This window comes from Solenopsis invicta, chromosome 13 (assembly GCF_016802725.1).
Source record: "Solenopsis invicta isolate M01_SB chromosome 13, UNIL_Sinv_3.0, whole genome shotgun sequence".
Lineage (NCBI taxonomy): Eukaryota > Metazoa > Arthropoda > Insecta > Hymenoptera > Formicidae > Solenopsis > Solenopsis invicta.
In genome coordinates this window covers 5,375,990-5,390,620 of record NC_052676.1, presented here as the reverse complement: position 1 = coordinate 5,390,620, position 14,631 = coordinate 5,375,990, and the positions used below count along the sequence as shown (strand labels likewise).

The 14,631-nt window shown below is 33.0% G+C and overlaps 1 protein-coding gene across 2 annotated transcripts in view; it reads left to right on the top strand.

The window, feature by feature from the left end:
- Positions 1 to 14,631, top strand: part of LOC105193799 (interleukin-1 receptor accessory protein-like 1) — a 293,637-nt gene that overhangs the window by 170,770 nt on the left and 108,236 nt on the right. For both annotated transcript variants that reach the window (XR_005576180.1, XM_039456823.1), the window contains exon 2: positions 630 to 811. Coding sequence is in view for 1 of the 2 variants with exons in the window: in XM_039456823.1 (XP_039312757.1) it covers positions 630 to 811 (182 nt within the window). In the remaining variant the exon portion in view is untranslated. The remainder of the gene's footprint in view (positions 1 to 629; positions 812 to 14,631) is intronic.

The following is a 14,631-nucleotide window of genomic DNA, read 5'->3' as shown; positions in this document are numbered from 1 at the left end:
AATTATCGCTTCCTGAAAAATATCCCGCCGTTCCGTCTTCTTTTGCGTCGATTTTCAAAATTCTCACTCGATAAACGCGCGCCCCCCGTGTGTCGTTGGTCTACCAAAAATTGCGAAAGAAAAGACTGTTTCAATAGAAGAAATTCAGGTTTTTTTTTATTTTTTGTTGTATTTTAAATGGATCTGCAAAATATTAATTAAAATTTACAACTTGGTTCTTGTATCTATGATATGTTCAGAGAAAAATTGCCGTAAGAAAATATCATTTTAAATTTTACAAGTTGCTCTTAACAAAGAAACATCTTTTTATATTTCTCTCTCTCTCTCTTTTTATATATATATATATATATATAAAATTTTATTTTAATAGAAGAAGCGATAATTTTTACAAAGAATTTTTAACCTGCAACCTTTCTGTGGCCTTTGAGATCATACGTTCCTGTGAGCCCTCGTTCATAAAACGATGTCAAAATCAACTCCTAAAATATTGAACAGTACTCAAGAAGCAGCCTGTGTACATTGGCCTCTTAACGCCCTCCTACGTATTTATTTTTAACGTTTTACGGCCAGGCAAGCGACGGAGATCATTTGCTCGTAACCATAACACGTTTACGTTACTTCTGTCTCAGGTACAAGGATAACAGGGCTTACCCTTGGCCGGGTGGCGAGAGCCACTTTATCCTGTATCCCGAGAGCGCGAATCAAACGATCTACACGCAGGAGATGAGAGCCTCGGATGCGGGACGGTACTCCTGCCAGGCACGTAACGACACAACCACTTTGGAGGGCGACATCACTCTCTCTGTACTCGGTAAGTAGGATAAACCTGATGGGATTCATCCATCAGCCTATATTAGGAGCTCAAAGGGTGGGAGCTCTTTACCCTGCACCTCCATTTGATATTTAATAGAAATATATCACGTAGAATCAGAGCAAGACAATAATGAATAGTAATGATTAGATTGAGATCGAAGGTCCATTCGCGGGGAGTCGCATTGAAATACGCGGAGGATTTGTACGTTTATTGCGCTTGCAGCCGAGTATCTTGATTAAAAATCGATGCATTGATATTTTTTCATTTTTTCTAAACTAATTTAATCGCGACACGATAAAAAAGAATTTACTAAAATGGAATTCATGTAACTTTTATTGTAGCTTAAATTTTTTTCAGTAATACGTTTATATAAGTTGAATTTTTTCCTTTGATTTGTTTCGCTATAAATCCAGCTTTTGTAGAATTATATTGCGTTATTTAAAAGATTAAATAATGTAAATACGTACATTTGTAAATTAAACATTAATTTTTATATTTTTCTCTGGCCTTTTCTGACGTATTATTACTCTACGTCTTTCTTGTTTTTATCAAAATAACGAGTAGGACGTCATTATATTTTCATCCGTTTTAAGTTCTGCGGGAGAGTGGCTTTCTAAAATTTCTCCCTTTATCATCGAATTTCAAGAGAAGTCCGCCGATTGTATTTTATAACTAGAGAAGTAATCGGATTTTTTTTAAATGTTTGCAATAACAACAACCAAAAAAGGAATGCATCAATCGGAAAACTGCGCGTGTTCGATTTGATCCGCTGTCGCTGCGATCGACAAAAAAAAAAGAGCACAAAATTCGGATGATCACACGAAGATCCGCCTTTGACGCTCCCATTCAAAATAAAACAGGGGTAGGAGGGGGAGGGGCCGCGGGGGAGAGTACTGCCCGACGAGTTGTCGCAAAAAGCGTTGCAAAACGTCAATCGCTATCGCCGACAAAACGATACTCGTTTTCGATATCCGCGTCAAAGAGCCTCGTCATCATGATACTGTCATGCTCGGGATCCCGTGGGATACAATATCGGCTCGTACGAGAGACAGAAGAGCCCCGCAATTCTTTCCGGATCTTTTTCAGCGTCCGCGGAATCTTTGTTGTTGTCGTTATTGTTGCTCCGAGCAAATCCCTCTTACGGTTTTATTCAAACGTTTCTTTCGCCGTATGAAACGTATTCGAGTGAAAGCTTTTTTATGTTCTAAATAGAGGACGAACATTTATTTTGCAAACAATATTATAAATTACCTTCGCTTCCCGTTTTTCTCCTCCCTTCCAATCTCGGAACTTGAGGAAAGAACATATTAATTCTCGAGAACTCCACGAGCATTAAATTCAAGATAACGGAAGATAAAATGAAATACCGAGAAGTAAATTATCGAAAATTTGTTCTTTTTTTTTCCTTTTTCAAGTGAAAAAGATCTCGTCACTTCTCTTATCGGCGCCGGATCGATATATCGCTCTTCCCGAAAGTCATCGTCGCGTTTATAGCACCGTGATAACGGGCGATGACACAGCCGGTATGTATCGAACGCCCGCGAACGTATATCGATCCGAAATTTCAATTAAATCCCCCTGTCAGAACTGATCAGTTCCAGGCAGTCAGTCGCTTTTCCGGCGTGTGTTTTCGGTGCCGACGTGCGGCGAGCAGAACAGGGGAAAACCCTTTAAAAGTGTTGTATTGTTCAGTCACCTCGATTTTTATGATATCGGAACAGCGTTTGCCGACCGGAGTCATGAATCGCATATTTCGCGGGCGGTCATCGAATTTTTGGGTTTTACTAAAAAAAAGTCCGAGGGACAGGAGAGTACATTTACTATACTTTTGCTTCGCTGTTATTATTATGTTCATCCCTATTAACCGAAATTGCGTAGTACTTAACAGCAATAGCAATAAAGACTAATAATAATAATAATAACAATAACAATAATAATATGCATTTATTAAAATGATTAAGCGATTATCGTATTAATTTTACAATGTCTATTAATTTGTTTCTTAATCGTCTTTAATTTTCATAATATTCGTGAATTTTGAAGTATATCATAAAAATTAATACCTGGAAAATGTGAATTTTAGTTTACATACACATTGACGTATTACTGATGCGAAATGTAAATGTAGCATTATATTAAATTTTTAATTTTATTATAATTATTTGCTTCTCAAGCATCCTTTACGATATTCGTGAAAATGTTAAACATCTGCATGCGTCATACAGCTTAAAATACGGAAAATATATGCCAATGTATGTAATTGAATGTACACACATATGTATATATTATAAAAATAAACGAGATATAAATGTATCTATATATTTTTCAATGTAAAACTTTATAATGTTCATACACGGAAAAAACATTTTGCTAACGCATCTAAAAATTTAACTAGACGTAAATTTAAAAATAATTTTATTGAGCCATTGGAACACATATGTAGGATGTCCAAACATAATGATAATGTTGCGAAAATAGACATGACCATCTAGTTTGAGCGTTCTACATAATTATTTTGAAAATCCAACAAATTTATTTTTAAATATATATCTAGTTAAATTTTTAGATACGCGGAAAAAACAATGTCAAAACTTTAGTATCAAATTAATATATTCTAATTTAATAATCATCGTTAATCATTGCTTAATTTCCCTAAAGAATTTGATAATCTTAAATTTCAATAAAATATATTTTTATTTCAATATTATGATAGTCATTTAAAGAACAAAACATGATTCTTTTGATGATAATGGTATTAAAAAATTTTTATTTTTGAAAGTTAGTTGTTATTTGACGATACTGTTTTTTTATTTCAATACTCAACATTTCAAAAACAAAGATATTTTTAAAACAATACTGTTCTTTTTTTATTTCTGTGTGTTTTAGCAAAATCGTTCTTCCCGTTATGTATGTATTTTTCAAGTAAATTTTTAATTGTATTATAATTATATAATAATTATATAAAAAGCTCAAATTAGTAGATATCAAAAATGTTTGCAACGTTATTATCATGCTTGGACATCCTGCATATGTGTTTTGATGGCCCAATACAATTATTTTTATTTTATACATACGTGTACATATATATAAGGTATGAAGAGGAAAAGACTAAGAAATAAGAAATTCAGGATCACCCACTTTATTGCTTTCACAAGACAAAGTTAAATTCCGCCGGGTAATGTAATCGTGGAGAATCGTCGTGGTGGCGTATTAGAATTCAGTTGGAAAACGTCGTTTTGGAAAATTTCGTCCGGGCGTCTTTTCGCGGGCGACGAGGGCGAATTGCCGAGTTAATATTCATCGGAGGAGCGACCGCGCTTCCGGCCGTCTACGGCTCCTAAACCCCTCGATTTAGCACGCATTCGTGCACCGTCGCAGCCGCTGCCGTTCTTCCTCGTCTTGTCTGTCGATATAACCAACTTCCAGCTCGCCCAGCAATTTGCCGGAAGTCGTCCGAGAGAATTCCGTGTCGGTGACGTTTAACCCTTTGCGCACATGTTAAACTTTGCCGCTCGATCCTTTATCTTTTCATCTCTTCATCCGCCATCGAGATACCTCTCAGTGTTATCGATCAATTTATCTCTCCACGTTTTTATCTTACGGATCAGAAAATTTGAAGGCGAGAAGAGAAGGTAGCATTAAGATATTTGTCTAATCACAATAATTCATCGTATACGATAACTCCGGTATATATGCCGCATTTGATCAAAATTTAATTTATTAAATATTATTTATTATAACGAAAATTAACTATACGAATGAAAAAACTTTATTTTGCCTACTACTACTAAAAAAAAAAATTAAAAATACTTGAAATTAGAAATATTTATTTTTCTATATTTAAAAATAGTTTTTTTAAAAAGTACAAAGACAAAAATAATTTTTTTCTTAAAAATTATTACAGACCTCTATTTAAGAAATGACAAAACATTTTTTATAATATATTATAATTTTTAATATAACATCTGTTATTATAAAATTAATATTTAGTTTGAACACTAACACTAAACAGATTAACTTCAAGTGTATAAAAGAGTATTTTTCTTAAAAAAACAACTTTTAATATGATATTTAGTAAAATCAATATTTAATTTGGATAATTGATTAAGCGTTTAATCAGCTTTGTTATAACCTACTTTGCATTTAGTCAACAGCATGCTAATTGTAAATCCGAAAAGTCATAAGTCGAAATAATCGTAAGTAGCGAGATATCCCCATTCTTATTATGCGAATATAATTCGAGTGAATGATATATTTTTACATATCTCTACTTAATTAAAAAAAAAATTATGCATTTAATAAAATTATATTGTTCGAGATGTTTCCCTGTGTATTTATATTAGTCCTCTATGAATTTGTACCGGACGTACTTCGCGCAAGCTGAATGAAAAGCTCATGCAAACGTGAGTACAAAGGCTAATCGAAAGTGAACGCTTTTCCTCGCGTGCCTCGGGAGCAGATTAATGAATAAATTCCTTACACGAGCTGAGAAAGCAATCGCTTCGCGGAAAATTGCCAGCCAGGAAAATTGGTACAACCCAATCTTTCTCTCTCTATCTCTGTCTCTCTCTCTCTCTCTCTCTCTCTCTCTCTCTCTCTTCTCAGTCAGCGTTACGCAATCGAGCGAGGTGCGTAGGTAGAAGATTCCACGAACGGCCAATCAAATCTCCTTCGTGGAAGTGTTCACTCGCCGCGGCGTGCACCGCTCCGCATCTGTTCACCAATGACGCACCACAGATGCGCTGCAGTTTAACTTTCGGGTGAGCGAATTATCCTCGCAGAAGTCCATAATTGCAAGAGGAAATCGCGTATTCTTTGAGCTCCTCAATCGTTGCATTTTTCCAAGGAACTGACGGATAGCTTTCAATTTTTCCCTCTCGTCTCGCGAAAAGGGTTTCTTCGTCATAAAATATTTGAGAATTTTTCAAGCTATTGAAAGATTTATTATTTGCATTTTTATTATTTATAGTATTATTATTATTATATGGTCACGGAGAGAATTTTGCGTTATTCATTATAAATTTTAAATTTATGTGTAGTGATAAGTTTGCTCTTGACAACTCATCAAATATTATGGGTAACCACAGAAATGTTTAAAATATACAAAAGACATTTTGTAAACCGTTTAATAAAAATTATCATGCAATATAAAATGTTTTAAGGCAAAATTTTTACAATTCGAGACAAAATTTTTCTTCTATAATGATATACAATTATATACTCCTATCATTTTTTGAGGAACACTTATCCTAGTATCTAGTAGAATTCAAGCTCAGCATCTGACTCATGAATCTCCTTCCTTATGGCTACACCATTTTTCCTATTGATAAATAGTGTTTTGTATTGTATATTTATGGTATAATCAATTATCATGCTGCATTGTAAAATTTATATAAGATTCTGTATGTATTTATCCTTCGGCACTTTATTTAAAACAATAAGATATCATAAATTGTTCAAAATATTTTAAAATCATTAAAATTTAACTGTACATTTTAGTCAAAATAATCAAACATATATTTTACATTATACTGTGTGTTAAATGTAAAATAGTATGTTGTAGTAGACATTAATATAAATCAGAGAGTCACATAAAATTTTTTTTAAACATATATATTATTCTACTGTCATCACTTTGTGAGAAAACTCTCTCTGTGCAATACATATCTAATATTTGCATAGAAAAATAAAATTGGATTAAAAAAAAAATTATGCAGAAGCTGCAAGAGATAAAATATTCGTGCGCACTTTGAACAACAATTCCTTTATCTGGAATAGATTATTTTTACTCGTTTTTTTTTCTAGTTACCAATCGATTAGTCATTCGTTAGCGATGTATCGCCTAAACGTTAACAATTGTCTTAATCACACCTCGGTTGGCTTATCAGTTCTTGGGACGGCAAGCGTAGCGTATCAGGGTTATCACTCCGTTACGGCTATTTTGTCTGGCCTATTTTTCGAGGTGGGTGCCGTTAAAGGCGTCATTAAATTACGGGAACGCGTTCGCGGAAACTTTAATCGGTGTTCCTCGAAACAATGGTAGACACCGTTCGCGCTTGACGTTCGTGCTCAACCATATCAACAGCCATAAGTGCAACGGATTACCGTTGTTGCCTCGATGCATTGTCCTCGGAAGCGCAATTGCTATTACACTTGTAACAATTTCCAATCCATTTTCCATCAACATGATGTTTAAATTTCTATAATTTGTAGAGAGATGTGGAAATGCTTCGACTTTCTTAATTCCGCAGAAAATTTTTATAGATTATTAACAGATCAAATATCTCAGTTATTGAATATAAAATAATTTAATAATTAAATTTTTATATATTTTTTTAAATGAAATATTGAAACTAAAGGAAGCTAGATGAAACCGCACCACTTTTCACATAAAGGCTTATAACTCAAAAATTAGAAGAATATTTGTAAGTTTTTTTTTATATCGTAATAAAAAACTTTTTCTTCATTTATTTTTTTTTTACAATTTTTTTACAATTTTTTAAAGCAAAGAATTGTGATAATTCTGCAAGTGATGCGATTTAGAAAACGGATCTTCCAAATTGTGCCGCAAGTACAATTGCAAAAATCGTAGTGGTTTTCTACTGTTGACGAAGTCCACACTAACTCGTTCCATTCTGCGTCAAACTTCATTCCGCATGAATGTTTAAAACTTCACGTCGCAAAAAATGTTTTTTCTACAGAAACGCCGTATTTCCTTTCTACTTCATTTAATCCTGTTTTACAGTCCCTGTGCTCTTTGGGAGCGTAAAATTCATAGATTCTGGATACCACTTTCCGCATTCTCGCTTGGCCTTCCAGTCCGTCGTAAAAAAAAAAACCATTTACGGTAGCCGAAATTGCGATCTAGGCAACACCGTGATGCGTTTTAGAAAACTGGAGCATTTCGTAGAAACTTTGTGTAAAAACAGTGAAAAACAAATTTTAGCTCTATTAATCTAATTTCAACATTTAATTGTGATTATTTACAAATTATCAAAACTTTGGCCATTTATTTCATCTTTCTTGCAATTTAACTACATTAAAACATAACAGCAATTTTTTTTACAAATTTAATAAATATTTATAATAATTAGCCAATTATATAATTATTTAGTTTTATAATAATAATAATAATAATAATAATGAACCAATTGTGCAATTATTATATTTATATTAATTAAACAGTTAAAAAATTATCAAATTAACGAACCAATCGAACACGTGGAAAAGAGGCTTCAAATTAGATAACGTGCCAAACTTAAAATAAAAGTAATAAAACATCAGTTCTCAAATAATTCCTCAAATAGAAACTGTACAAATATAGCAATTAAATTTCTAACGAGGTGCGATTTTGACTTTCGCCTATTAAATTTAATCTTTTCTGGGAAGACTAAATTTAATGCACAATCCTTAATGTCTCCTCTAAGCTTGCTGTAAATCTTTATTAAGCGCGACTTATAATTAGAATGATTTTCGTATCGCCGTACGATTTAAAATCATTTATTGAACTCGTTTTATTAATTTGTACATGTAGAAAAATCAGAAAGTGTATTAAACCTTTATCAAATTTCGAAACGATTATTTGTAATTCATCCGTGTTTGATTAAATGCGCTTAATAAAATCAAGCCCAAGCTCGGACGCGTTTGACAATGACTGCCGAATAATTCGCGAAAAACTGTCCGCTCGCTTTTATCGCCGGGTATTATCTGTCGCGGCGACTAATTTTCACCGGGGCATTTTCATTGATCAACGTACGGGGGCGTACGGCGAATCAAATTGTCGCAATTTCTGCGGGGCGGACAGTTTTTGCAGCCCGCGCGCGTAACAAATGCAAAACAACGTCGACAGAGATCGACGCTGCAATTTTTCGCCCCGAAGTATTTACGCGTCGCATTCCGACTCCGGCGGAGTATAAATCCACGTCCGCACTCGCGCTCGCCCCGCTTGGCAGTTATTATTCGGCGAAACAGAAACTCGATCGCTGAGCGCGGAGCAGCGGTTCGCGCGTCCAGTCCGTCCTCGCGACGATGAATTCGATTTTCGCCAATTTGCGATCCGCCGCGGGCGAAACGTCGTCGCCAGTCTTCATCCCGGCTCTCTTTGTCGTCGCCGAGATCGATCCCCGTCGTTACAAAGGCGGCCCGGACGCGCGCAGCATCCGAAAGCCGGATCTCTCCCGCAAGAACGTCTGCCGCGAAATTCTGGCATTCGCGACGGAACGGACGATGAAAAATTGCGCGACACGCATCCGTGCGACGCGTATTTTAATTTTGTCTTGTCAAATAAAATGGCACATTAAAACAAAAAATACGTCAATACTTCAGTATCAATATATCGTTCTTTGTAGATGCCTACACTGTAAACAAATTTATTCTCAAAATTACCTACTATAATAGATGTAAAGTTATTCAATAGTAGTAAATTTCCACATTTGAAAATGTATAATACACAAGATAAAATTAATTTAGTAATTTGTAATTCAGCCAGATTGCAGAAATTTACAACATATATGGAAAATTATAAAAATGATAATGTAACAGCAATTGTATTATAATGCATTGATTATGTGTCTCTATATTGTACATGTTGTAAATAATACAATACTCTAAAACAGTTTTGTGTAAAATTACATTAATTGTAATATAATTTTGAGACCCACTACAATAGTTGTAATATTCCACACATTTGTAAATTTACAATGTACAAGAAATAAAATTAATTTGTAATTAAACAGATTGCAGAAGTAACAATACGTTTTGTTCGAAGATTGTTACTCTATTATGCATGCTGTAAACAATAGAACGACTACTGTGCCCACAAAATTTGGATAATTACATATAATAATAATATTTAAAATATCTTGTCATATATGCCATTTTTCGCATAAAGTAAAATATTTACTCAATAAAAGCAAATCTACATATTTTTTGTGGAATTACATAATTTTTATAAACTTACATATTTTTATTTTTACTGAACTAGTCGTGCAATTTTTATTGTACATTTATTATATATAAATTTACAAAATTTGTTTACAGTGTAGGTGAATAGGATCTACTTAATCTATTTTGTTTTTTGAAAACTCCAATTATGAATATTGCAACATACTGTATTAACCCACCGTAATCTAATGTTTTTTTTTGCTTTCCTAGTCTAACCGAGTCACTGGTGCCTGATAATGAAAAGGTTTTCAGGGTTCTAAAAAATCTAAAAAAATTCTGGTACTCTTTCTTCCAACATTCCTGAATACGATTTCACGGCTGTTTGACTCAAAATGTTTTTCATCTGTTTTTTTTGTGTATATCCGAATTTGAAACAAAATAATGCGAAATTGAAAATTTGGCTGGCTTTTCAAATCTCCGGTTGAACCGAAAAGAGAGAGAGAGAGAGAAAGAGAGAGAGAGAGAGAGAGAGAAAGAGTTAAATAGAGTTTTACAAAAAGAAAATTAATTCAGCGGATTTTATTCTGCACAGATACTTTGATACTTCATGTCTCAAAATTTTAATATGTTGTCTCTTATTTTTATATTGCTTGAATTGTTACACTTAAACATAATTATTATTGTCGTTGCTGTTATTATTATTATTATCGATATTATCATCGATATTGTTGTTGTCATTGTTGTTATACGAATTCGGAGAGATCTCATTTCACAGGCATGTTTTAAAACGAGAGGAGAGCGTGTGGTTCAGGTAGACGTTCTAGATCGCTGGCTTCGTAACTCCTGGTCGGAGACTTTGTGCGGCGCGAAATTCCCAGCCTTAATTCTTCTGCCATCGAAACCTTTCCGGAGTGCGTCTCTTGTCTCTATCTCTCTCTCTCTTTTTTTTTGCTTGAAAAGTTATTACGAAGTGAGAGAATTGACTCCGGGACTCCGAAGCGTGCACGCACGTGCATGCAGCAATCTGGTGGGTGGGCGCGTGCAATTGCGGGGTCCGCGCGAGAGATGGATTCATGAATTACGGGCGCGCAAGCTACGCGTGGTAAATTACAGGCGTCGGGGAATTGGGTCGATTTAATCCCGCGTTTTGCGCGCGAGGTGCCCGCGTAGGTGGTTGGATAGATGATGTTCCGCGAATCTGCGATCAATTCCCTTCGTGGAAGCGCATCGCGTATCATAAATGCCGCGCGGTCGGCGACGGCACTTATTATCCAGACGCACCGGTGCATCCAGCGAGACGGAGGAAGAGGGCAGCTGGCGACCGCGCGGAATTTTCCTTTCGCAAAGCGTTAGCGTCGCGTGTATGCACCATGCCCCATATATCTTGATTCAGTGGAAAAAAAAAAAATTAGGAAATATGAAATACAAATTGATAAATGGCTAAGACTCTCTGGAATAATAAATCATACGTTGAGAAGAAAATATGTAAGGGACACCGCAATTATCGGTGCGTAAATTAATTATTGTGCGTATGTATAATAATTACTTTACAATGCGCAATGATATAATTAATTTCAAATGCGCATTGAAAGCTAATTGTGAAAATTGTGAAATAATTACAACATTAAGATTTATATAATTTTCCATCTATGTAACTTAATAAGTCGCGTTGTTGAAATAATTGGAGTCATTGGGAATATGAAAAGTACATTTGTTAAAATTCGATAAAGACGAACGAATTTATTAATGAATTTTAATAATTGGATTTTTCACATCCTTAATGTCTTCAATTATTTTAACAATTCGACTCTTATGGAGTTACATAAAAAGAAGATTATATTTTAATTTTATAACGATTTTACAATTTCATTAATTTAATTTTTAATGTGCACTGAAGAGGACTCAAATCGGGATGGAAACATTTGCAATTATTTTATATATTTATTATTTATTAATTATTGTAAACATACAAATTAATTGACGCATTATTAGCTGCGTTGATTCTTCAGGCTTCTTAACATGTAATTTATTAATTATAGGTATATATTATGTATAAACATATACACATATATACATTTGAACGGTTTTTTATAAAAACTAAACCCATTTTTTTTTAAATATCAAATTAAATTTTCTGTTTCTATATCGCGAACAATTTTGTTTCGGTAAGAATCAAATAGAAAATGGGAAATACAAACAGGTAGTAAACATAAAATTTTCGCAAGAATTAAACGAGTCCAGAGATCTTTATTAATAAATTCCCAAAATATTAATAAAACTTGGTTCTTTTACTTGTTACATGTCCAGAAAAAATTATTATATTTATTACAAAGAGAAATGTAAAACGAGCAATTTAAAAAAATTATTTTTGTTAAGAGTAATTTCAAAAATTTTGTAAATAAAAATTTATTACTTTTAACTTTCTTTTATCATTGTTAATATTAAAAAAAGAAATATAAAAGTTTCTTGGATAAACAAGCAATAAATATAAAAGTTCTGATGTTTTATGTTTTTTAATATTTTTCTTTTAAGTGCGTCAAAATGTTAATTCAAGCCTACAACTTTGTTTTTATACCTATCTATTATATGTCCGGAAAAAATTACCATATTTATACATTGAACGGTTTGAAGAGAAGTTTCTTTTGTTTCCTGAAAATTTAACATTTTGGACTTGTTTGATTTTTGTACATAGAAAACTTCATATATATTTATATATTTTTTTTTATATATGCACATATATTTGTCCATTGACATAAATACTATACGTTTAACTTACATAATTCTTGTTATTTCCCATATTATTTTTATAAACATTTTTTAAATAATAATTATATTTGCTTACGTGATATAATAATTATTAAAAAAATATTTATGAAAATAATATGATAAATAAACGTATATGTAAGCATAAAGTTACCGTAATATAATTACTATTTTTTTTTTATAAAAAAACAAAAGGATCATAGAAAATTAAAAAATCTCGTGTTTTTATTGTACTATGAAAAACACTCCGCATCATTTTTCATTTACACATATAATAAATACTAATATTTTACACGCTGTTATAATAAAAGGATAAAAAACATGTTGTATTTTTGAACGGGTATTGTTTCACTTGCATGATATTTCAGAAATACAGTAATACGAATTGTGTAAATATACTTATTATATTTAGACGACATGAATCAGGAAAACCATTGTAGAATTAATATGCAGGTAGAGTCGCACAATTTTATCTTCTTGCGAACCGATAATGCAATTTTTATCGAGTAACAAAAAATCGTTGCGAGAATTTAATACTGCCAAAGGGAAATGTAGTCGCGCAGGGTTGTAGGTATTAAAAGATTTTGTGGAAGGGAAGAGATTTTTCTGAATACGAGCAGCCCTTCGGAGAGCCAAACACTCCCTATTGACACACCGTCGACACACTACCCTCGATAAATTTTTACGCGATCACTTCGCGCGTCACCCCCGGCGGCGCTTCACCTAATTTCTTACTCGTTTCGAGTATCAAACCACCCCGGTCCTGGGTCGATTCTTTTCCTCCTCTTCGCACCCCATTCGCAACCATCATTTGCACCCTCCACTTGAGCGGTTTACAACTCGGCGACGCTTTATCGCCGCCGGCCTTTTGGGTACTCGATTTACGATACGCGTGAACTTTAAGAGATGGGCGGATGCTGTTTACTCTCTTGTCATAAAATCCCGGGACCTCGTAAATTCTGTCAAGCCAAAACATCATCTACTCGCGGAGGATCATTATCGCGTTAGTAAACAGCCATGTGAGAACATCAAACGCAAACGGATCAGGAGTAGAATACACAAAGTATGTTTAAAAATTCCCTCCCAAAAGAAGAATATAATAATTAGAGCAATCAAGTATTAAGAGAACGTATATAAAAAAATTTAAAAATATGAAATCAAATTAAAAAATTCCTAGATAGTATTAGGTTTTCCTTTCAAAGGGAGTTTCAGAGTTCAGGATAGTCTCGAGACTCAAGAATCTAAAATTCAAGTAGAGTAAAAAAAATAAATTTAAAAAGTTATCAAGAAAAACTAGAGAATAATTAGAAGAGCCAAAAATGTATATTAAAAGAACGATTACTAAATTTTGATAAATATTTATTTGAATAGCAATGAAATATTTACTAAATGTAAATATATATTTATTTAGTACAAGGATCACTAATTTAATTTAAATATCTTTTTTTTTCTTATAGAATAAATATTTATATATTGTAAGTAAATATTTTATTAGTGGTATTCGAATAAATATTTATTGAAATTTAGAAACTTTTTCTTTCAGTATGCATTAAGAATTTAAAAATATACGATCAAATTCTAAAATTGCGAAATACTGCCGGATCCTCTTTTCAAAGAGATTGGATGTCTAAAGGAGTCTCGAGATTCAAGGATCTGAAATGAAATTTACAAGTTATAAAATATTTCGAAATTCGTGAATCAAAACATTGATATAATATAAAGGCCCATAGAGTTTTTGCGAGTAAATTATTCCTTCTATTTTTTCTGATTTCTGCTGTGCAAATCCACGCGCGACGTAAATACTGGTAGTGATCCTACGGGTTTAAAGCTGATCAATACAAACGATGTTTAGTTATATGTCGCGCGAGTGGTAGAATTAGTGGCCGCACGTCAAATAATCGTCTAAACGTAATTCTTGATTGACCATCTTGCAATCCTTATTTAAAAAATTACTGCTTGAAATAAAAATCTACAAATAACTATTTTACTTAATTTTTCGATAACTTTCTTGTTATAGTATTTTGATTTGCGAATTTCGGGATATTGCGCATATATAAAAAATTATTTAAAAAACAAGGAACTAGCTAGAGGAATCAAGTATTATGAGAACGTATAAAAAATTTATAAAATGTGAAATTTTTTAAAATTTAAAATTGCGCCTGCTGGATTCT